At 49.0% G+C, this 24,785-nt stretch overlaps 3 protein-coding genes across 5 annotated transcripts in view; 2 read left to right on the forward strand and 1 right to left on the reverse strand.

Annotated features, from left to right (window-relative positions):
* The window catches only part of CLCNKB (chloride voltage-gated channel Kb), a 31,315-nt gene extending 12,551 nt beyond the window's left edge, over positions 1-18,764 (reverse strand). Inside the window, exons 1-9 of one of the 3 annotated variants that reach the window (XM_081923136.1) lie at positions 18,566-18,764; positions 18,033-18,056; positions 11,065-11,205; positions 8,146-8,274; positions 6,669-6,797; positions 4,336-4,475; positions 3,339-3,416; positions 1,984-2,062; positions 63-188 (exon numbers count right to left, since the gene is read on the reverse strand). In XM_081923136.1, the coding sequence (XP_081779262.1) occupies positions 63-188; positions 1,984-2,062; positions 3,339-3,416; positions 4,336-4,475; positions 6,669-6,797; positions 8,146-8,274; positions 11,065-11,205; positions 18,033-18,056; positions 18,566-18,755 (1,036 nt within the window). In that variant the 5' untranslated portion in view covers positions 18,756-18,764. Of the gene's footprint in view, positions 1-62; positions 189-1,983; positions 2,063-3,338; positions 3,417-4,335; positions 4,476-6,668; positions 6,798-8,145; positions 8,275-11,064; positions 11,206-18,032 lie in introns of all 3 variants that reach the window. The other 2 variants (XM_081923137.1, XM_081923138.1) reach the window with 2 other exon arrangements.
* FAM131C (family with sequence similarity 131 member C) overlaps positions 1-24,785 on the forward strand; it is a 76,721-nt gene that overhangs the window by 23,230 nt on the left and 28,706 nt on the right. The gene's annotated exons all lie outside the window — the stretch shown is intronic.
* On the forward strand, positions 19,008-23,668 carry HSPB7 (heat shock protein family B (small) member 7). Its single transcript, XM_081923176.1, has 3 exons — positions 19,008-19,317; positions 21,042-21,178; positions 23,318-23,668. The coding sequence occupies exons 1-3, from the start codon at positions 19,239-19,241 to the stop codon at positions 23,501-23,503; spliced, it is 402 nt and encodes a 133-aa protein (XP_081779302.1). The 5' UTR covers positions 19,008-19,238; the 3' UTR covers positions 23,504-23,668.

Below are 24,785 nucleotides of genomic sequence, written 5' to 3' on the forward strand. Positions count from 1 at the left end.
CAAGAGTTTCTCTCCTCCCACCTGCTTTGCACTTCCCCAGCAACTCTGCTCAGCTTCCTCACCTTGTTCGCTGTTGAAGACGGCCAGCAGGCGAAACATGAAGGCCCCGCAAGTGGCTGAGAAGAATCCCCTCCAGTAGTCCCGGACGGCGAAATGGGAGGACACGACCTCGATGCTGAAGAGGACCCCTGGGAGGGACCAGATTAGGAGGAGAATGGGCAGGTGAAGAAAACAGGTAAGGCAGAGGTCGGCAACTGGCAGCCAATATGCCCCGACCAGAGGCGCACCTAGGCTCCCTTGTGCCTTGGCTCCCTTGTGCCTTGGCAAGGAGATGCATTGATGCCACAGAGCCTAGGACTTGCCGATCAGAAGGTCGGCAGTTCGAATCCCCACAACGGGGTGAGCTCCCGTTGCTCGGTCCCTGCTCCTGCCAACCTAGCAATTTGAAAGCACATCAAAGTGCAAGTAGATCCTGTAAATAGGTACCGCTCCGACGGGAAGGTAAACGACATTTCCATGAGCTGCTCTGGTTCGCCAGAAGCAGCTTAGTCCTGCTGGCCACATGACCCGGAAGCTGTACGCCGGCTCCCTCGGCCAATAAAGCGAGATGAGCGCCACAACCCCAGAGTCGGCCATGACTGGACCTAATGGTCAGGGGTCCCTTTACCATATATATGTTCCAGTAACAAGAAGCCGAAAGCACCAGCCTGAAGATGACGAGTGAGACCTCGTCGAAACGTCGCCTAGACACCCCAACTTTTACACGGGAAGACACCCGAGGACACCAAAACCTGCATTCCTGTACCCGTGAAAATCTACGAAAGCATATATATATATATATATATATGTGTGTGTGTGTGTGTGTGTGTGTGTGTGTGTGTGTTCATAAATGCACCAATCAAGCATGATCATCGATATATAAACCACATGTCTGAAACCCCACAGAAAGTCCTGAAACCATTTTGTCCCTCCCAAATGGTTTCAGGACTTTGACCTCAGTTGACCTCAAACATTTCTCTGCAAGGTCAAAGGAAAATGGAAAAGCCTCCCCATTGTCTACTCCTTCACAAATCCTGTCTTAAGAGTATGTCTGTGTATGAAAAGGGTGAGCCTGTGATCTGGCTCAGGAACTAAGTATTTGTCATTACAAAAGACTGGCCAGGCTCCCCAGGGTATCCAATCAAGTGACCATTAACAGGTCTGCCAGACCGGAGGTAAACAATGCACTCAGATTTCTGTTGTAGACCGCCCTTTCTGTGATGTAGGTATGATGTGTCTGTGGGGTGGTTTTGCGCTACACCCCTTTCTGTGATGTAGGTATGATGTATCTGGGGGTGGTTTTGGACTCCAGGCCGGGCAATTAAAAATGTCTATATAAGGATGGGCACACCTTTGTTCTGGGTTCCTCCTCCTTTCCTGTGTGTGAGGGGAGCACCCTGTTGCAACAGATCAATAAAGATCAGGCTTACTAGCTGCTTTGCTTCTCAATATTCTCTGGTTGGCCTCTGTTATTTTCTCCGACTGATGGAGAAGCTACAAAGGACTCTGTAAGGGCTCTTGTGTCCCCCATAAGGGAATAAGGGCAGATTTCTGTTTATTACAGTTTGCTGTTTGTCGCCTCCTGTGCTCTGCCACTGACTTCCTCCACGGCCGTGACTGGATCCCTCAGCTGAGGCACCCAGAGGAGTCTGCATACCTTGTCTCACTGCCCAGAGCTGTGGGGGGTCTCTTACCCATTTCAAACCAGAGTGGAGAGGTGTGGTTTTTGCAGGCCCCTCGCCAACACAGCCCCCTTCCCCCAATGACCACCGGTTTGCCGCTTTAGACATGAGCTGCTTGACAGCGTGACACAAAGCGTTTTCACCAAACACGCACAAACTCCAAGCTCTGTAAACTTTGCGAGCCACTTGCCAGCTAGGTTTACTGAATCTGACCCACAGGGTAGGGCAAAGCTTTGCTGGTCTGTGTGCTTGTTTCTCTTACCGCTGATGGGAGCCCCGAAGACAGTGGCCACTCCAACAGCCGCTCCAGCCACCAGCATCTCGTTCTGTTTGCTCTTATTCTAGGAGGAAGAGAGATCCGTTTGCTAAGTGCCTCTTGCATCTGCCTGAGCATGAATCCCCCCGGGGCTCCAGAATCGGTGCTGAGTGCTGCATTTGCCTTCCAAGCCAGCAGGAGCCACTCCAGTTTGACCCCTTTCCAGCTCTGTGCTCAGATTATTAAACTGAGCAAAGATTGGGGGAGACAATCCGTTCCTTCCGGTTCCTCTCCGTTTATCATTTCTCAACCTCTTAAATCCAGTTCTCATTTCAACATTAGTTAGTGATTTTTAAAAAATAAAATAAATGAGACCTGCAACATTCTAGTGCGAATGTTGTTCCTAGTTCCTGATAGGCTCATCTTTGTGTGTGTGTGTGTGTGTGTGTGTGTGTGATTTTGCCTAATGTACACATTATTTATTTATTTTTGCAAACCCATTTCTCTTAATATAACACATTTGTGTATGTTGCTTTTCCCTAATGCATGCTCTTTATGTACACTTTGCCCTGGTTCTATGCATTTCTGTACACCTGACTCTGCCAAAGTTCCAAATTTCAGAGGATGGCTGCAATTTAGGTTGGCATTGTTAGAATTCCTGCTCCATGATTGCAGTCATGGGATTTTTGTCTATCACATGACGGTATATGTTTTGACTCCACAGAGTGGGAAGTGACAGGATGTTTGTGTTACTGTGTTCCGTGAAGTGGGACTCTTGTCCTTTGTTCTTTTTCTCTTTGCTGTCTGTTGCTAGAGAGAGAGGGAGCCATGTTGCAGTGCTCCGTGTGTGTTTATATGTAAATAAAGTAGATTAGCCAAAATGCTGAGTTGCTGAGGCCTGTCACGCAAGTTGCGAAGACTCTGCGGATCCCTAAGTGTGCCGGTGTCAATTGGCATCAGTCGCTGTGATGTTCGGGCTGAAGAAAGCTCTTGAAGATCCCGAACGAAATATCAGGAGGGAGAGAACATCCCAGTTGGGCATGTGTCTTTACCAGGGTCCTACTCGAGTGTAGGACGAGCTCCTAGCATGCGTATTGTTCTGGACTCACCTCTAACGTGAATGGACTCGAATTTCTCCTCTGTCTCCCCTGCCTCAAAAGCACCCACTGAAAATGCGGTGGGGTGGTTATTTTGTGGGGGCAGAAATCACCTCTTCAGCCACCCTGGTTGTGACTGTAGGAAGGTGTCAAGAGGGACAATGAATCTACATTTATCAATCTAGTGAAGGAATGCTTGGGCAGGCCCACCCCACCCCTTAGCCTTGGTGGGGGGTGGGGGGTGGCTGTCCCCTTGCTCCTTACCTCATATTCCCCAGAGACACTGGTCCGAATCTTCCCTAAGTAGGCAGCGATCATGCTGGATAGGTGAACGAAAGGCCCCTGGGGGAAGACAAGAGGAGGGCAGATTAGTAGAGGAAGGGATTCTACAATTATATAGGGATGCTTGGGCTGCGATTCCTACATTGCAGGAGATTGGTGAACCACCATCTGGTATGCAGGCTGAGACCCTACCTGCCAGCGGACTGTCTCATCAGAGTGGTGCATGCTCTGGTTATCTCCCGCTTGGACTATTGCAATGCGCTCTATGTGGGGCTACCTTTGAGGGGGACCCAAAAACTACAACTAATCCAGAATGCGGCAGCTAGACTGGTGAGTGGGAGCGGCTGCCGAGACCGTAGAACACCGGTCCTGAAAGACCTACATTGGCTCCCAGAAAGTTTCCAAGCACAATTCAAAGTGTCAGTGTTAACCTTTAAAGCCCTAAACGGCCTCGGTCCAGTATACCTGAAGGAACGTCTCCACCCCCATCATTCAGCCCGGACACTGAGGTCTAGCTCTGAGGGCCTTCTGGCAGTTCCCTCACTGCGAGAAGTAAAGCTACAGGGAGCCAGGCAGAGGGCCTTCTTGGTAGTGACGCCCACCCTGTGGAACGCCCTGCCTTCAGATGTCAAGGAAATAAACAACTAGCTGACTTTTAGAAGACATCTGAAGGCAGCCCTGTTTAGGGAAGTTTTTAATGTTTGATGTTTTATCTAAAGCTGCTGGGGGGGGTGAGCCTCTTTGCAAACAGCCACAGGGTGTAAACCAGGCATCCCCCACCTTCGGCCCTCCAGATGTTTTGGACTACAATTCCCATCATCCCTGACCACTGGTCCTGTTAGCTAGGGATCATGGGAGTTGTAGGCCAAAACACCTGGAGGGCCGCAGGTTAGGGATGTCTGGTGTAAACGGTGAAGAAGAGCTCTGCAGCCTAGAGGCCATGGGTTGCTTCCCTTTGACCGACCAACGGGTCACTTACGACTTTCCCAAGGAAGATGGTGCTTCCGCATGCCAGGGTGCAGGTCAGGCCCACGACTTTGGCGCTAAAGTTCTCGATGGCCAGGTATTCTTCCAGAATGACCCCCGTCAGGATGATCTTGAGCTCAGGAATGCCGGAACCTGGAAGGAGCACACAGGGAGGAGGTTCCAGGTTGTTTTAGGACCTCCAGCTAGTCTAGGAAGATGTTCCTGGTGGCCTCCTGAGCAGGATCTGCCTCTTTTCTTTCTGCATTGGCCCCACCCAACAGCCTTCTCCCTGGCCCCTCTCACATGAGGCCTCTTATGTATTCAGTGGCCTGTGTTTGCCTGAGCTTAAGTCTGGACTGAAGGGACGTGGGTGGCGCTGTGGGTAAAACCTCAGTGCCTAGGGCTTGCCGATCATATGGTCGGCGGTTTGAATCTCCGCGGCGGGGTGAGCTCCTGTCTTTCGCTCCCAGCTCCTGCCCACCTAGCAGTTTGAAAGCACCCCTAAGTGCAAGTAGATAAATAGGTACTGCTTTATAGCGGGAAGGTAAACGGCGTTTCCGTGTGCTGCGCTGGTGCTGGCTCGCCAGAGCAGCTTCATCACGCTGGCCACGTGACCCGGAAGTGTCTCCGGACAGCGCTGGCCCCCGGCCTCTTAAGTGAGATGGGCGCACAACCCTAGAGTCGGACACGACTGGCCCGTACAGGCAGGGGTACCTTTATCTTTACCTTAAGTCTGGACTGAGGATTCTGAGCTCCTGTGTTCTGATTCGATACACGTTGTCCAATCACAGAACGTTTCAGGATTTGGGCCTCTTCCATTGGCCCTTGAACCCTGAGTCGTGATTCGCAGTTTGGAAGTTTAGACAGCCAATCACGTTGGCAGTGGGAGTGGCCCAGGCTCTCAGGAATGTATATAAGCAGTTGCTTTGCCTCTGTTTCCCAGTTATGTGGTTCAATAAAGGTTCTTGCTGTTATCACTGTGTCTTGCCTCAAGGGAACCCACCTTTAAGGCCTTTGCTGAGTTAGCCAATTAGTCCATCTAGCTCAGTTCTGTCTACACTGACTGGCAGCAGCTCTCCAGGGTCTCGGGCCCCACTTGGAGTTGCTGGGCATTGAACCCAGGGACCTTTGGCATGCAAAGCAGAATGTTGTTCTTATAAGCGGCATTCCTTGCGAGCTGAGTGAAGACCCTTCCTTTAAGATGCAGGAACTGAGGACCCTTGGCCTATTGAGCTCCGTCTTGTCTACACTGACTGGCAGAAGCTCTCTGGGTTTCAAGCAGGGAGCCTATCCCAGCCCTACCCGACGATGCTGCCAGGGCAGGGCTGGATTAACCATTAAGCAAAACAAGCACGTGCTTCAGGCATCGAGGGAAACGGGGCACCGCAGGAAATTTTCCACTGCCGGATTTTTAACATTAATGGCCACAAATTGCTCAGCTGAGCGTTCATTTTCTCAGCTAAAGTATATTACAAATCCCAACAGAACAACTATACAAACAAGGCATGCTGGATGCCTACTAAGTATAGTAGCAAATGTGTTACGTAAGATGTTTTGAGAATCTGATCAAAGATTTTGCAATTAAAAAAAGCAGAAGAATTTTTTTCCAAACACAAATAAAGTGGAAGTATACAAAAACAAGCAGCATTTTCCATCTTACTGTAGGTTTTGTTTCATTTCTAAAAATGGAATTTTATTTTACTGTTTATTATTTATATTTTGAATTAGGTATATGCAGGGCAGTGCTTTTTTTCTAAAACATTTTTTAAAGGGTACTCTCATTTTGACTCAAGAAAGCCACCATTTTATAGGCCACCGTGAGGGGTAGCAACGGAACTGACGATTCACCACGCTAGAGAAGAAACTAAAATTTTTAACATTTTTAGTTTGTTCTCCTGTTAGATTCACAAAATGTTTCGGGGTATGCATACCCCTGCGTCCCCCCTGAAAAAGCACTGTGCAGGGACACCAAAATCTATTAAGTGCTTAGGGTCTCTAAAGCTCTTAACCTGGCCCTGTTCCAGGGGCTGAATCTGGGGGCTTCTGAATGCAAGGCTCTACCACTTGAGCCCTGACCTTTCCTGCACCCCAGTCCTCTACAAATGAATTGTGTTTACACTCCTTCCTAGCTGCATCAGGCTTCCTTTTGGAAGGAAAAGGAGGTGCAAATATGACAGTTAAGTCAGAAGTGGTGAGCAGGAGTACCTAATGTTCCTTCTCTTCCCTCTGCTGTTAAGTTGCCAGGGAATCAGGCAGGCAGGCAGGCAGGCTGCTGAGCTGTTGGTGGTTTGGGGCTGAGGCAGGCTCCGCCGACCCCTGCTCCCACTCGCCCACCCAAAGGCTCACCTGCAGAGTGTGGTGTGATGCTCTGTGCAAAGCCAGTCGAGAAAGCCGACAGCGCGACGGGGTATATGGTCCAGGAGAGGTACTTCAGCACCGGGTAGTCCCCAATCTCTTGGTAAAGCCACATGTGGGCTAAAGAAACAGAAAGGAAAATCGACCTGTCCTTCTGGACGCATCGCCTAGCAGCTGGTTCAAACTGGGCAGCTTAACACAAGGATGGAGGAACCCATGGCTCTCCGAACGTAGTTGGATTCCAACTCCCCTCATCCCTAGTCACTGGCTGGGCTGCCTCAGCAATGGCGGGAGGACCACACAGGCCATTTACTGCCCCCGACACTTGTCTTTACTGCCCCTGGCTACCCCCATCACTACTCTGCCTTCTTTTGGGGTTTTTTTGGACTACAGTTCCCATCATCCCTGACCACTGGTCTTGCTATCTGGGGAAGATGGGAGTTGTAGTCCAAAAAAAAAAACCCACAACCCAGCTAGAGAACCAAAGTTGGGAAACACTTGTCTAAATGACTCTCAGGCTCCCTTCCAATTCTGTGATTCTATGAATGGACAGATGGAAATCATATGTGGCACTCTGTATGTTGCTGGACTCCAACTCCCATCATTCCCCTGACCATCGGTCATCCGGGCTGCTGAGACTTCTGGGAGTTGGAGTCCAGCAGTGAACTGAAGGGCATCACACTATCTTCCTCTGCCTTCGCATTTCGCCCAGTCCTTTTAAAAGCTGTGCAAGAAGGTTAGTTTTGTGAATAGCTTCTGAGGGCAGCTTTGTTCTAAGGGCTTCGACGTCCCACAGTGTCGTTCTTATAAATGGCATTGCAAGTCAATAATTGCTGCTAATTGGGCCCAAAGGCAGAACAGAAGTCTTTTAAATGAATGAGCCCATTAAAGGGGATACATGCGGCGAGGCTACGATCCTTTCTGTAGGGGCTCTGATGGGAGAATATTCAACTAAGTACCCAACTAAGTCGGGGATTCTTTAACATTGCGGCAGGCGGGCTAGACTAGATGACCCCTGGGTCCCTTCATCTCTGCAATTCTGTGGTTTTACTAAGGTTTACACTCACAATGAACCCATTGAAAACAATGGACCAACGTTGGCAAAGTCTATTAATTTAAAAGGGGCAACCCAGCCAGATGGGTGGGATATAAATAATAAAATCATCATCATCATTTAGCCCAGTGTTTCCCAAACTTGGGTCTCCAGCTGTTTTTTTCAGACTACAATTCCCATCATTCCTGGCCACTGGCCTTGCTAGCTAGGGATGATGGGAGTTGTAGTCCAAAAACAGCTGGAGACCCAAATTTGGGAAACACTGATCTAGAGCAAGCTGCTGCAATGCAAGAATCCAATTAAATAAATCTGATGAATAATAATTTAGCTCTCCGGTTCTCCTGGTTCCTCCTGCTGCCTTTCAGAGATTAGGAGCCTAAGGCTGACTGAGAACGGTCTGGGGGTGTCTGTTACCGTTGGCCATCCTGGAGACGGTGAAGTCCATGGCGAAGCTGACCAGGGCCATAATGACCCCCAGGGCGAAGAGGAAGTACCAGTCGTCCCCCACGCGGAAAAGTTGTCGCTTGACGAACTCCAGGCAGCCTGCAGGGGGCAGCAGAGGACCAGGGTTAGTCAGGTACATTGGCACCCATAATAAGAGACGCCCAGCGGAGGTTTTTTTGGGGGGAGGGGCATCTACAGACCTTTCATTTGGCACACATTGGAATCCACCCCCAAAATGCTGACATTCTTATATGCAAATTAAATGACGCCTGCTTCTTGGGAGAAAAGCAATGACAAACCTAGACAGCATCTTAAAAAGCAGAGACATCACCTTGCCAACAAAGGTCCGTATAGTTAAAGCTATGGTTTTCCCAGTAGTGATGTATGGAAGTGAGAACTGGACCATAAAGAAGGCTGATCGCTGAAGATTTGATGCTTTTGAATTATGGTGCTGGAGGAGACTCTTGAGAGTCCCATGGACTGCAAGAAGATCAAACCTATCCATTCTGAAGGAAATCAGCCCTGAGTGCTCACTGGAAGGACAGATCCTGAAGCTGAGGCTCCAATATTTTGGCCACCTCATGAGAAGAGAAGACTTCCTGAAGAAGACCCTGATGTTGGGAAAGATGGAGGGCACAAGGAGAAGGGGGCGACAGAGGAAGAGATGGTTGGAGACTGTTCTTGAAGCTACCAGCATGAGTTTGACCAAACTGGGAGGCAGTGGAAGACAGGAGTGCCTTGCGTGCTCTGGTCCATGGGGTCACAAAGAAGCGGACACGACTAAATGACAACAATGCCCATGCTAGTGAGGAGTCACAGAATTGTAGCATTGGAAGGGACCCCAGGGTCATCTAGTCCAATCCCCTGGGATGCAGGAATCTCAGCTAAAGCATCCTGACAGAAGGCCATCCAACCTCTGCTTATAAACCTCAAAGGAAGAGGAGAAAGTGGATAAGACTAAAATTCAGGGTCACCCGATTCAGCAGAGATTCCAGGCAGGCAAATCAAAAGGACTTGTCTGCACTGTTGCGAAATGTAACTGACGGAACTCCCTGCCACAAGGTTCTGATTCAAATTGGCTTAAATAGGGAGAAGCTGACACCCACCCACGGAGGGAGACGAGTCTGTTACATTGCAGGGAATTGGACTAGATGACCCTGGGGGTCCCTTTCCAACGCTACAATTCTATGACTCCTCACTAGCATGGGCAGCCAGGATTTTTGATGCGGGGGGGGGGAGGGGAACCTCAGATTTGTATTGGTTTTCATTGATTTTTTTGGAGGGGGTAGCTGCGCCCATGCCTACGCTCATGCTCACCAGGCCTATATTTATAAACATTGGATCATATCGTGACACACTTGGGGGGTAGGGCTTTCAGATGGGACAGCGACAACAGAAAAGAACACACAAAAAACCTCTTCCCACCCCCTTTCACCAGTGCGCGCTGGAAGTTATCAAAGTTGTGCCTCGCAGGAAGGTTAAATCTATTGCGTCCTGAGATCTCAGATTCCTTTCTGAGCAATTTGGCACCAAATGGAATCAGCTCGGCTCTCAGTCTTGTGCCACTTGTGCTTGGGGGGAGGCGGGAGGGGGAGAGACGCAGGAAAAACACAAAGTCCGGGACAAAGTCTCCTCCCCATTCCCCGCCGGGTGTATTTTGAAGCTGGCCAGACGCAGGAATGACCGGCCAGGGAGCGTGTGGGTCCATAGCTAAATCCCTCTCTGGGTCACCGCGTTGGAATCCCATTCCCACCTCCCAGTTTTCGAGACCGACAGAGCTCCGCCTTCATCAGATGGGACTGTTGTTTAGGGACCAACAAGCCCTGCCTACATGAAAGCAGATCGTGCATTTTCCATGACAGCGTTTTAGGCACATTGCCTCGCTTGCAAATTCGGATCGTGCCCTTCTCTCTCAAAGGCAGGCAGGTTCTTCTTCTGCTTTGATTTCTCTCTCGCACTTGCTCGAAAACACTTATTGTTTATAATATATATATATATATATTTATTTATAACCGCTTGGCTGTTAAAAAAACAGCAACAGCAACCTCAAAGCAGTTTTGCAGAAAAGGAATAAAGCAATAAAATTACCAGTAGGGAAAATAACTATGATAATTCAAAACGTTCAGAAAGTTAAAATAGCAGTGGACTGCAAACAGATTAAGACATTGGCTTTCTAATAAACATCTGGGCAGGCTTCCTTAAACAAAAATGTTTTAGCGAAGGGGCCTGCCTGATGTCAATATGCAGGGAATTCTAAGTGCTGCCATAGAACACCAGTCTGAAAAGACCGACAGTACGTCAGCTCCCAGTACTTTCCGAGCACAATTCAAAGTTGTGGTGGTGCTGACCTTTAAAGCCCTAAACGGCCTCAGTCCAGTATACCTGAAGGAGCGTCTCCACCCCCATCGTTCAGCCTGGACACTGAGGTCCAGTGCCGAGGGCCTTCTGGTGGTTCCCTCACTGCAAGAAGGGAGGTTACAGGGAGCCAGGCAGAGGGCCTTCTTGGTGGTGGCACCTGCCCTGTGGAACGCCCTCCCACCAGATGTCAAGGAAATAAACAACTTTTAGAAGGCACCTGAAGGCAGCCCTGTATAGGAAAGGTTTTAATGTTTGAAGTTTTACTGTAGTTTTTATAATTTGTTGGAAGCTCCCCAGAGTGAGCGGAGTTCCTGTATGAAGTTCTCTGATCCTCTTTTCAAGCGATCTAGGTTGGTGGTGGTCACTGTGTGAAAAAGGACTTTCTCTTATCTGCCTTGATTCTTCCTGCATTCCCACCAGCAGCTGAAGGTTTTGAGGACCAGCATGGATGCTGCACAGGGAACCTGTCACTGGATAACCACCCGGGGGATCCTCTGACTCTTACAGATCCCTAGATTCCTTTTCCCTTACCTCTGATCTTCCTCCGTGTTTTTGGCCAAGGCTTCCAACTCTGCTCCAGCATCAGAATCCGCTCTTCTTCTTCCTCCCTTCCATCCTTCCTCTTCTGCTGACCTTCTGCATCCATCTGCTGATAGGGCTGGCAAGCACCCCCTGTTGAAAATGGGGAAGGTTTCCAGCGGGTGACTACATGGTGGGGCAGGGAGGAAAGGCTGAAGACCAAATTTGCTGCACCATTCCTCCCAACTCTGTGGGAGCTGTGATCCTGTGGGCAAGTTGGTGCAACTCTGTGGGGCTCTGTGCTGCTGAATTCACTGAGCAAGCAACTCTGCACCCTTCCCCTAAATCCATCCTTGGCCCTCTTCCGGCTCATTCAAGTAAACTCAGCCCCACATTGCCATGGAATGTGCGAAGCAGGAGGGAAAGGGTGCCTCTAGGCATGCACAGAGTGCCTTTTCTCTACACAACCGAGTTCTGAGTACTCCACTAGCACCTGGAGTTACGGGCCACAACTTCGGTCTAACATAAACAGGCCGATCCAGGTAGCCCCCCTGCATAATTTTAAGTGTAAACATGAAATATTCTGAACTTCCTGAGGCTGCAATCCTGTGCACACTTAAGCTCAGAGTAAACCCTGCAAAGCGGACCTTCCTGCTTGGGGAAAGGGTTGGGCTGCCAAATTACTCAAAAATTCAGAAAGTCAAAGCCCCCCCCCACCTCCCACAGGGTTTATTACTAAGAGAAAATGCTAGCAATTTACATCTCCTTCTTCTCTTTCAGCCTCAAGTAGGAATTCATGGCAACGGCTGCTGTTTCTTCTTGAAAACCACCAAACTGGAAAGAATTAACCCCAACAAAACACCCTGAGCAACCCTTGTCGTTTCAGCTACAGGAGCAACCAAGAGTCTTCTCTGAAGACCCCCTTGCAGGGGGTTTTCTGCAAGAGACTCCCACAGCTCTGCCCTAGGCTGAATTACACAAGAGTAAGACCTGCTATGTTTAATGGGCTGAATCCCAGGTAAGTGCACAAGTCACAGGTGGCTGCCTGAGTTAACAAGCTACAACCCGAGAGTGTGCAAAAGACTTACCGTACCCTGCCTCTCTGGTGGAAAGGTCCTGGTGTGTCCTCTCCGGGATCTTGTCTCTCTGCACCTGCGCTAGCCAGAGAACACACCTGTCTCCCTCCCTCCCTCCCCACCACACCCCTCTCTCTGACCTCTAACCATCTGCAGGTGATTTGGGACCTTGCAGAAAGTGCCCTTCAGGGATCCAGGCAGACTGGAGCTGGAAGGAACTGGCCTGGCAGCAACTCAGGAGCAAGGAAAAGGGCTGCGAGGGAAGAGCAGTTTGCCTGCGCTGGAATCCAGCCCTCCTACACCACAAGGGTGTCGTCTGAGCCAGATTCGAGGGCCAGCATCTGATTTGAGTTGCAGGAGCTCATCTGCAGAGTACATGCCTGCATTCCAGTTCCCCAAAGTACACATCACACTCTTGCGTGACCAAAAGACAGAGCCAAGGGCAGTGGGGCTGTGTGGGCAGGGCCTCACTGTGCCTCAGTGCTTTCCTTTCTCCTCTGTAAGCGTCATAAATAAGGTGGGATGGTGGCGACAGATTCCGTTTTATTTGTGTTTCAGTGAGAAACTGCCTCTCTGCATTTCTCTGAACTTCATGATATAATTCCCCAGCCAAACAATGGCAGTGCATTGGTTTGGGGGAAAGGGGCATTAGTGAAAACAACATACGAAAGCACATCATTTGCACAGTGCATAGTTAACCTATGGAACTCCCTCCCACAGGAAGCAGTGATGGTCACCGACATGGAGGACTTTGAAAGAGGATTAGACAAATTCATGGCTGCAAGTCGCAATGGCTATGCTCTCCACTGTTGGAGACAGGATACCCTTGAAAGTCAGTTGGTGGGCCGCACAAAGGGAAGAGTGCTGCTGCTGCTCTGCTCAGGTCCTGCTTGTGGGGCTGGATTAGATGACCCTTGGGTTCCCTTCCAGCTCTACAACTCTTATGATTCTGTTATACCCGTTTGGGGCATTTGGCTGGCCACTGCGAGGACAGAGAGAGGGGCTGGACTAGATGGGACTTGCTTTTGCCAGCTCCGGATGAGACAATACTTGTGTCCTTAAAAAAATGCCCCCTCATCACCAACTCTGTAACTGGGGGTGGCACTGGGGGTATGGTTGAACGATACGATACAATACAATAATCTTTAAAACCAAAATCGCATTTGGATAGAAACTGTTAGTCCTAGTCTTTATAACCCTGTACCTTCTTCCAGAAGGCAGAAGCTGAAAGAGATCATTTCCAGGGTGCGCACTATCCTGCGCTATCTCTGCAGCTTTCTTATAGCACCTGGAAGCATAGATTTTATCCAAGGTGGGAAGAGTGCACCCAATTATTCTCTCCGCATTCTTTACAACCCTGGACCGCATTGTTTTTCCCCTGACCGTGCAGCTCCCAAACCACACACAGACCATAAATTAATACACTCTCCGCAGTACAATGGTAAAATACCATCAACAGGTCCTTTAAGAGATTGTTTTTCCCGGAGGATTCTCACAAAATATAACCTCTGCTGTGCTCTCTTCATCAGGTCTTTGCTGTTTCCTCCCCAGGTTAGGTCATCTCTCAACTCCATTCCCAGAAATTGAAACACCGAGACCTGTTCCACGCACTTCCCCTCAATAATGGGTGAGGGGGCAGAGACGACATACCCCTGAACCACTTGTTGCAGGATGGAAAATGCCCCCATCACTCAGTGCCTCCTTGTTAAGGGCCGTGCTGGGCTGCAGAGCTGAATGGTCCCCATTGTGTACCTGGCAGAGAGGCAAGCTCCCTCTGCTCTGCCCAGAGACATAAGAACACCAGGAGAGGCAGCTGGATCAGGCCCAGGGCCCTTGTAGTTCAGCCTGTTGCTTTCAGTCCCAGTGGCCAACCAGATACCCCCCAAGGGCAGCCTGCATGCAGGACCCGAGTGCAAGAGAGCAGCCCCCCCCAGTCTCCTGGAAATGGGGCAGGGAGAGAGAGAGGCCGCAGGCAGAAAAAAAACACCCCTTTTACTGGGAAATGTGAGCCCCAACTTTTCTCAAGCATTGGAGAGAACTGTGTGAGATGGCTGACCCCAGGGTGTTCCATCTTTAAGTGTGGCAGCAGCGTCCACACTTTGGAACTCCCTGCCTATTGATGATGTCATGTGCCTTCAAGGTGTTCTTTTTGGTGCCCACTTTAAAAAAAGAACATCATTTTTGTTTCAACAGATACCCAGACTGTTGACATGGTTTTAATCCGTTGGTTTAATTTTTTCCGACGTTTTAAATAGCTGCTGATAATTTGCTTTTATTTTTGCAAATCAGAGTATATACGTTTTATGAAACAAAATACAGGGGGGCAGCGTAGGAGCCAACTCCTGGGGCCAAGGTACCATCACTCCCCCAATAATTTTTTTGAGGGGACTGCCCCCCCCAAGTTGATGCATATTGCCATTCAAATGGTGTGCATGTGTGATCAATTGTGCAGGGTTTGTTGTTTTGCGTACATTCAGTTGTAAGGTAAAACATATGTGAAGGGACTTGACAGGAAGTCAAAACTGAAGAAAATATTTTGTAAGATAAAAGGGGGGGAAATATTTATTTTCATTATTAGCAGTATTATTATTTCTCTCGTGTGTGTGTGTGTGTGGGTGGGTGTTTTGTATGAAATGTGTGGGAGAAAATAAGACGGTAAATAACAAATAACAAACAAAATATTGATGCATGTCATTTTTATTTCTTTTTTTAAAATAAATGTTTATTAGCATTTTCAATAACAAAACAAAAACAAAAATAACCAACATACAAAAATAAAAACACATAAAATTTCCATTACTTATTTTCTTTTACCTTATTTCTCTGACCTCCTCACACCTCCCCTTCTTGTATTCCAGTTTAAATTGTTAGCTCAGCAAATCCTTATTACTTATTTCTCAACCTTAACTTAATAATTTATTTTAACATATTATTATTTTACCTTTTCTCTTTAATCCATTTCCTCAATTTATTTTTGCTCACCTTATTTTCATTTAATTTAGTTCATTCATTTCTCAATAATAGTGGCATCCCTGGGGGGGGGGGGGCAGGGCCAGTTTGCCTCCGAACCCAAATATGCCCCCAGTAGGTAAAGCGTGAATGACTTCTGTGCCTCCGCGCCACCCGGAGGAGGAGCCTGCCGGGCTCCTGGCTTAAGGGCGAGCTTCTCCTGCGGGAAGCAGCGGAGGGCGATCGGCGTGACATTGGCAGGCGTCCCTGGCAAGAGAGCGCGAGCAAAGGGTGACTAAGGCTTGAGCCGGGACGGTGACCAAGCAAGCCGGATTTAGCTCTGATCCAGCCCCTTCTCCTCCTCCTCCGAGCCGCCTGTGCGCAACCGAGGCACATTCCGGGCAGCCGGGTGCGCGCAAGCGCCCCGGGGTGGGCTTGGCCCGGGATCCCTCCGAGCAAGCTAGGAAAGGGAACCTTAAATGGGCGAAGGATGCAAGGGGGGGTGTCAGGCACTGCCTCCCCCAATGCTTACGGCGTCCCCTTTCATCCCCGTCCCCCAGGGCTGCAAAGCAGGCAGGAGTTGTACAGGTGAGGCTTTGCGCATTGCCGCTTCCCCTGTTGGAGTCCAGCCTGAGCCTCGCAACTGTTTGGAAATAGCTTCTTTCAGGACGCAAGATGCAAATCAAACAGGTTTCCTTTGGGCTTGTTTGAAGGAGGTCATGCTTGATTTAGCTGTCCCTCCCCCCTTACTGAGGGATGTGGGTGATGCTGTGGTCTAAACCACTGAGCCTCTTGGGCTTGCTGATCAGAAGGTCGGTGGTTCGAATCCCCGCAACGGGGTGAGCTCCCGTTGCTTGGTCCCAGCTCCTGCCAACCTAGCAGTTCGAAAACACGTCAAAGTGCAAGTAGATAAATGGATACAGCTCCGGCGGGAAGGTAAACGGCGTTTCCGTGCGCTGCTCTGGTTCGCCAGAAGCGGCTTAGTCATGCTGACCACATGACCCGGAAGCTGTACGCCGGCTCCCTCGGCCAGTAAAGCGAGATGCTCTCAGGGGCACCAGGCTGAGAGTCCGGGGCCTGAGAGTTGAGTCCGGGGAAGAGCTGGCCCATCGGTCAGAGCGCCGCAACGGGTTCTTCTGCTGTGAGTGGCTCTGCGCCACAAGTTCAGGGGCGACCGAACCAGCAAGACACTGAGGTCAGCCGACTCCGTCCTCCTGTACGCCTTGGTCTACGAAACGGGGGGGGGGGGCCACCGGGTGGATCTTTGCACCCCGGTGCTGCATATGCTTAAGACAGCGCTGACTATGGTATATATAATATTATACATTTTTCATCTTTGTGCTTCCACCAAGTCAAGCAAAAGCAGCAGGCACAAAATTTACATGGCTTTTATTTGGAACAAGAGGGAGACAGATTAAAACTGCAGAGTTTTGAAAAACTAAAAAATAGAGTGCGAGATTGGCTTCATTATTACCAGATAATGGAGGCATATAATTTGGACAAAAAAATTGGCTTCCAGGTGGAAAAATCAAAATTGGAAACAGAACTGCTAGATCCCAAAATTAAGAACTTGTCAAGAATGTATAACTTGCTGCTGAAATGGAACACTCAGGATGAAACGGTGAAATCTGCTATGATTAAATGGGCACAAGATGTTGGACATAACATTATGATGGCTGACTGGGAACAGTTATGGACCACAGGTATGAAGTTCACGGCATGTAATGCCTTAAGAGAGAATATAATGAAAATGATCTACAGGTGGTACATGACACCAGTCAAGCTTGCAAAAATTTATCATTTGCCCGATAATAAATGTTGGAAATGCAAAGAGACTGAAGGTACATTCTTTCACCTTTGGTGGACATGCCCAAGGATTAAGACTTTCTGGGAGATGATCTATAATGAAATGAAAAAGGTATTTAAATATACCTTTCTGAAGAAACCAGAGGCCTTTCTCCTGGGCATGGTCGGCCAATTGGTGGCAAAGAAGGATAGAATTTTCTTTATGTAAGCTACAACAGCAGCAAGAATACTTATTGCAAAGTACTGGAAGACACAAGATCTACCCACCCGGGAAGAATGGCAGATGAAGGTGATGGACTACATGGAACTGGCGGAAATGACAGGCAGAATCCGAGACCAGGGAGAAGAGTCGGTGGAGGAAGATTGGAAGAAATTTAAAGACTATTTACAGAAACATTGTAAAATTAATGAATGTTAGAAGGATGTTGGAATGAAGTTATGTGGTTTTAGCAGAAATGTTATAAAGGATTAGGAAAAAACAGACTGTTAATTGGTGAAAGGAGGGAAAGTAAAGTTACATTAATATTAAGATAAATTACAGGACAAAAATGGGAAAAGATGGGAAGGATTTGCTGAAATAGCTAACCGAACTAGAATACAAAAAAGGGAGGTGTGAGGAGGTCAAGGAAACAAGCTAATGAAAGATAGGTTATGGGAAGACTTGCTGTGTTTTTTAATGGATTTTATTTTTCTGTTTTCGTCTTTTTCTTTTTTCCCCGTTATCGTGATGTGTTGTTTTGTTTTTGTTTAGTATGGTGTTTTTACTTTTTCTTTTTGTAAGCTTTAAAACTTTAATAAATATTATTTAAAAAAACAACAACAAAATTTACATGGCTTTTAAAGTGGTTTAGAGGGAGGAAAAGGGCTGCTAGTTGCAATGACTATGCCTTAAGTGGAGCCAGTAAATGTTTATGAATGTTGCAGGGAACAGCAGAAAGGGAGAATTGTTGCGCTCAGGGCCCCATTTAGGAAGAGACATCTGGTTGGCCAATGTCAAGGCAGGCTGCTGGAACCGGCGGTGGTCCTTTATTTATTTATTAAAATATTTGTATATTGCTGTATCGTAAATATATATCTATCTATCAAAGCAGTTTACAGCAGTAAAAATATAAACCATATTAAAAAGTTTAAAAAAGGACATCAACGAACCATTTTGGAAGGATGTCTTCTTACCTGACGGAATAGGAGGAATTTAAACATTGGCACAGAAGGCACCCTCCTGCTGAATCTCCAGTGGCAGAGAGTTCCATCAGCGGGGCTGACGTTTCTCATAATCGTCAAGTGAGCCTTGCCAACTCCAGGAATGACCAGCGACACTCCCGTCAGTGACTCCCATGACCGAGCTAGGATATGACAAGGAATTGATCGATTTCAGTGGGCCAGACCCAGATCTACTGTGCCCATTTCTGGAGACCACCATTTAAAAAGGATATTGACAAACTAAAAGGTGTGCAGAGGAGGGTGACCAAGATGATAAAGGAGATTCCGACTAAACATAAGGAAGACATTTCTGACAGCAAGAGCTGTTCGACACCCTTGGGAGGTGCTGAACTCTCCTTCCTTGGAAATTTTAAGGCAGAGGTTGGGTGGCCATCTGTCAGGGATTCTTTAGCTGAGATTCCTGCACTGCAGGGAGTTGAACTAGATGACCCTTGCGGGTCCCCTTTTATCTCTACAATTACATGATTTTGTGGTCGGCCGTCTGTGGGGCTCTCCGGACGTCCTGTCCCCAAGGTCTTGATCTGCCAGCCCAGATCCCAGTGGTTCTCTCTGCTCCAGCTCAGAGAATCGTCCTTTTAGGATCTGCTTTTGTTGCCTCCTGTCACACAAACTCACCCTCCCCGCCCCACCCCAATCCCTTGCCAGGCTCATATGCTCACTCATGCGCCTTTTTTTGGAAGGCAGGGCTAATTGCGGGGGGGGGGGAGCTGTTATTATCCAGGCCGGCAGGAATGCTAGTCATGACGCTCCCCCACCTTGTTTGTTTGGAGCCCGTGTCCCACCGGGGAAACTTTCCAGCGGGATGGTCGGAGGGAGTGATGATGCTAGAGTGCCTAAATTTAGAGACTTTGACAAGAGGCCTGGAAGTCGGCCCAGAGGCTCGGAGCGCCTTTATATGCGCTTCAGCTGTGGCTGAATACCTCACGAGCACCCAAGAGTGACTCAGAGCAGAGCAGAAAGGGCTGAACAGGGAAGGGAATTGCTCTCTCCTCGCCCACCCAACTTGGGTGCCTCCAGACTCCTTGGGCAGCTTGAATTACGGCGCCTCCTTTTCTTTCTCCCGGATAAGCCCCTTCGGAGAGGTCGAAGCCACTGTTGGGGGTACAGCTCTTTCCTCAAGCAAGGCTCACCGCCATGGAGAAGGCGCACGGTATATTCGGCGACAATTTTGGGGGCTTCCTGAGGCCACGCAGCGAGCCAATGGGCTTCTCAGGCAAGGCGGCTGTGGGAACGGGGCGTGTGTGTTTGTGTGCCTGGGTGTGATTCTGTCCACACCATACCTTTAAAGTGCATGGCTTCCCTCAATGCAGCCTGGGAACTGTAGTTTGTTGAGGGCAGCGCTGTGGTGGGTAAACTACGTTTCCTGGGATTCTTTGGGAGGGAAGCCAAGACTGTTAAAAGTGGTGATCTGAAGGTGGATGTGGCTTCTAAGGCAAATTTGCTCCCACATTCTCACGCCTTGAACGGCAACAGAGCCAACCCAAAATATATTAGGAGATTCAGCACTAAAATGCTGGCGATTTTCTACAGTGACTTTATTTATAAAAGAATCTGCAAACTAATGTGGAGCACTGAACTTCCAAAGGGGTAAATGATAAACTGGAAAAATCCAAAGATGCAGATCATTCCATCCTTAACCCAATTGGACCTTCAGGTTGGACGTGGCTCCCTAGGACAGAAGGAGCTACCATATGAAGTCTCTCAGACTACTGCTTCCTCCTTCCTCCACCTCTGAGGCGCTGCCCAAGGTCTCAGGCAGAGGTCATTTGGCTGTACATTGGATCTGGGACCACAGAAAGCTGCATTCATCTGAGTCCAGCCACTGTTCCATCCTGCTCAGTATCGACTCCTTCCCAGCCCTGCTTGGAGATGCCGTCGTGGGAAACTGAACCTGGGGCGTTCTGCAGGCAAAGCATATGCTCTAACCACTGAGCAACCACTGCCCTTCCCTTCTTCAGACGGGAACAGGCCTGAAACAATGATGGGGGAGGGAGGGCAGCTGGGGCAGACATCTGCTGATTTTCTTACTGATGCTCCACTCTGGGGCTCTTTTCTGTGGCCCAAGGAGGTGTGATAGTATCTGGCACTCTGGACCTGGTCAGTGTAGTGTAGTGAATCAGGCCAAAGGGACCCCACCAATGTAGCCCAGCCTCCTGTTCCCACAGCGGCTGGCCAGAAGCCCCCACCCCATGGGAAACCAGAGCATCTCAACCTCTGTGAGTGTAGAGCATTGCCAATGTGGACGGTAAACAGGATTCACTTTGTTGTCCTCCAGAATTTGTCCAATTCTCTTTTAAAGCCATCCAAATTGTTCAGCATTGCTGCTTCCTGCGGGAGGGAGTTCCACAGTTTAACTGTTGTCACTGGGTTTTATTTACGCTGTCCTGAATCCTCTAAACCGGCTTTCTCACTATATATATATATACACACTTTTTTTTTGTTTTTAACATATTAATTAGCATTCATACAACAGAACTTCAATCTTACACAATATTTTTTTTTTTGGACTTCCGTCAACACCTCTGATGGTTTTCCGTTCTTATCACTTATTATACATTTCTTAATTTCATATTACCTTTAATTATCTTTAACTAATAATTCTCCTCATTATCTTTTTTGCAATATTTCAAATAATTCGCCGTACAAAACTTCTTGCAAACCTACTAACGTAATCTGTTTGTCACAATTACTTTTCAAATAATCCGTAAATTTACTCCAGTCTTCTGAGAATCTCTGGTCCCGAAGGTTTTGAATCCTTCCTGTTAGTTTATCTAATTTTGCATAGCCCATCAATTTCAACCTCCATTCTTCTTTCATCGGTAATTCTTCTTGCTTCCAGTTTTGGGCCGATGCTCTGAACCCTTCCGTGGCCCAGAGAACAGATCCTTGTGTTGAGGGATCTGGGGTTCACGTCGACCTTGTCCCTCTTTTTCACAGCGGGCCGTGCTGGAGGGATGGGGAACATCAAGACCTTAGGGGACACGTACCAGTTTGCAGTGGACGTCAGCGACTTCTCCCCCGAAGACATCATCATCACCACTTCGAAAAACCAGATTGAAGTCCACGCAGAGAAGGTGAGAGGCCCCTCCGAGTCCTCCTCCTCCTCTTAGATCCAGCGGGAAATAGCTTTTAAGGGAGCTCTGGACTACAACTTCCATGAGCCACAGAGGTGTGGTGCTGGGGCTGATGGGAACTGTAGTCCAAAGGATCTGGGGAAGGAAGGGTGGACCACAGGGGTGCCCAGCTCTCCTCCAGACCAACCGTTCTGCCTTCTTAGGACAAAATCTATTCCCAAAGTACCTCTGAGTGTGGGGCTGGGGAAAACACCGTAACTTTAATGTGCATAGGTAAAGGTAAAGGGACCCCTGACCATTAGGTCCAGTCGTGGGCGACTCTGGGCTCATCTCACTTTATTGGCCAAGGGAGCTGGTGTACAGCTTCTGGGTCATGTGGCCAGCATGACTAAGCTGCTTCTGGCAAACCAGAGCAGCGCACGGAAACACCGTTTACCTTCCCGCCGGAGCGGTACCTATTTATCTACTTGCACTTTGAGGTGCTTTCGAACTGCTAGGTTGGCAGGAGCCGGGACCGAGCAACGGGAGCTCACCCCGTCACGGGGATTCCAACCGCCGACCTTCTAATCAGCAAGTCCTAGGCTCTGTGGTTTAACCCACAGTGCCACCCGCTTCCCTTTTTTAAAGAGCATAGCTTCCCCCAAAGGATTAAGGGAACTGTAGTTGGGAATTAAGAGGGTACTGCAAGATACATTCAGCATCCTGCTCTCACAGTGGCCAATCGGAAACCTGAGGGGCAAACTATGGTTCACACAATTCTTGGGAAAGTGCTTGAAAAGTGCTTTCAGCCTGAAATGAGATGGGGTTAAGCAGTGCCCTTTTTGCAGAGGTGCTGGATGTTGCTGGCATAAGAAAGGGCATCCAGAATGCTGCCAGGGAGTTGGGGGGGGCGCCTCCTGGACTTTCTCTCCCTGTCTGCCTGGCATCCTTCCCCAGTGACAAATCCTCTCTGCCTTTGCTGGGGACACAGTGCTCTCTCCTCCTGCCACTCCTCCGGGGTGGGAACGCAATGTTCCAGACAGTAGGCATGGTGACAGAAGCACTGAACCATCTTCCTGGCTCTCTGGCTGCCTTGAAAATCCTGGAGGGATTTTGGGAGGAAGGCATGAGCTTTGCGGGCCAGGAAATGGGTACACCTGTTCTGGTTTGCGTTCCCAAGGGGGGCTGACGGGAGAAGGGGCAACTTGGAGAGCTTGGAGTTGGGAAGTGAGGCTGTTGGGAAGTGAGGATGAGTTGGCCCCATTGTACAGACCAGGCAACTGAGGCAGGGAGGTGTGGTTTCTATCAGGGACACCCACATACCACAAGGATCACAGCATAGCAAGAGCTGAAAAGTGGACAGACTCCAGCCAGGCTGCGTATACGTCATGCCTTTAAAAACACATGACTTTCCTGCAAAGAACCACGAGAACACCCAATACAGATCACCCTTAACAAACTACAGTTTCCAGGATTCTTGGGGGGGGGGAGTTGAGCAATGAAACTCCTGAACTTCAGTTAGTCACATCCCTTAATGTCAATGGGCTTACTCTGAGTAAGGCTAGCAATGAATACCACTCAGTGTCCCCTTTCCAGGTCCAGATTGACTGAGCTTCTGCACGGAGGCTGCATCCCCTGCCCTCTGCCCATGCTCTAGAGCCCACCCCATCCCCCACTGGGGAGACTCCTTGCCCTCCCCTAAACACCACTGCAACCCTTCTCTGTGGTCACGGCCCTAAACCGATTGACTGAACTATTTATAGGCAGATGGATTGAACTATTTATAGGCAGCTCATGGATGCTTTAGCCGAGATTCCTGCATTGCAGGGGGTTGGACTAGATGACCCTTGGGTCCCTTCCAACTCTATGATTCCACAGAAATGCAGGAAGGTGGTATACACCACCAAAAAAAAATCACAATAAAATAAATGAAAGCATCAATAAATACTGGTTGGTAGAAATCACAGTGACAAAGTCCTGCCTGAGCAGTAACACTTTTTTGGGGAGACATCTAAAAGACAGCAGTGAGGATTCCTGTGGCAGGGAGTTCCGCAGGGCCTGCTGTGCTAAAGGCTGACCCATCCTCAGAGGGAAAAGGGAGGCAGACTAAACATCCCCAGTCCAGGCCCCCGCTGACTCCTCTCTCTTTGCCCCGCTCAGCTGGCAGCGGATGGGACCATCGTGAACACCTTCACCCACAAATGCCAGCTGCCTGAGGATGTGGACCCCACTTCCGTCACTTCTGCCCTGGGCGGAGACGGCTCTCTGACCATCAAGGCTCAAAAGCGCCCCGGCAAGCACATCGAGCACGTCCAACAGACCTTCCGGACTGAAATCAAAATCTGAGCATCCCCCATCGCCCCATAGCAACTGGGGGACGGCCTGGGGGTGAGGTGGGGGGTTGGTTGGTTGGTTTCGGAAGGTGAGCGAAGGGGTTGGGCTCACCAGTCCCCCTCCTTTGTATATAATAGATTGCCTTTGGTTTGTTATAAATTATTGGGGATACCGGTAGCTGGTGTGACATCTGCTTTTTCTCTTGTGGGCGACTGTTTCTTTCCAGAGAATTTTTTTCCCCAAAGGGAAGGGGAGTCATCACGTTCGTCTCTGCATGTGTGGGAATCCTGGGGTACAGTTCCGGTTGCTTCACCTCAAAGAGGATATTGCTGTAGCATTCGGGGGTTTTGTAGTTTAAGGAAAAGGTGAGTGAAAAAGGGAAATGCTAGAAGACTACAAAATTATGCATGGCATGGGGAAAGCTTGATAGGGAGTAGTTTTTCCTCCCTCTCTCATAACGCTAGAACTCGTGGTCATCCAGTGAAGCTGAAAGTTGGGAGATTCAGGACAGATAAGAGAAAGCAGGACTGAACGGTGGAACTCACCGCCACAGGAAGTAGCGACGGTCACCAACGTGGATGGCTTTAAAAGGGGGTTAGAAAATCCGTGGTGGGAAAGGGCTGTAGTAGCTCAACGGCAGGACACCTGCTGGGCATGCAGAAGGCCCCAGGTTCAGTCCCTGGCAGCATCTCCAGGCAAGGCTGGGAGAGAGTCCCGCTGCCAGTCAGTGCAGACACCGCTGAGCTAGATCAGCGAAGGATTCAGGGCAGTGCAGGCAGTTCCACTGCACAGGGCATTGAGCAGGTACAAAATAAGAAAACCCAGAATTGAGAAGTTCCATGGGGGCGGGATACCAAACTTTGGCCATGCATAGGATGTCATATTATGCAAGATTATTAAAGTCCATTGTTGGCTTGGTGGACCCCATGCATGGCAAAAGGACAAAGGAGCTTCCTCTGTTCTAGCAACTCCTAGGCATCATATCAGTACGTAAGTACGCTCCCAGTACGTTTCCGAGCACAATTCAAAGTGCTGGTGCTGACCTTTAAAGCCCTAAACGGCCTTGGTCCAGTATACCTGAAGGAGCGTCTCCACCCCCATCGTTCTGCCCGGACACTGAGGTTCAGTGCCGAGGACCTTCTGGCGGTTCCCTCATTGCGAGAAGCAAAGCTACAGGGAACCAGGCAGAGGGCCTTCTCGGGAGTGGCACCCACCCTGAGGAACGCCCTTCCAGCAGATGTCAAAGTGATAAACAACTACCTGACATTCAGAAGACATCTTAAGGCAGCCCTGT

The sequence above is a fragment of the Podarcis melisellensis genome (genome assembly GCF_964234715.1).
Source record: "Podarcis melisellensis genome assembly, chromosome: 8".
In the NCBI taxonomy this organism is placed as follows: Eukaryota; Metazoa; Chordata; class Lepidosauria; order Squamata; family Lacertidae; genus Podarcis; species Podarcis melisellensis.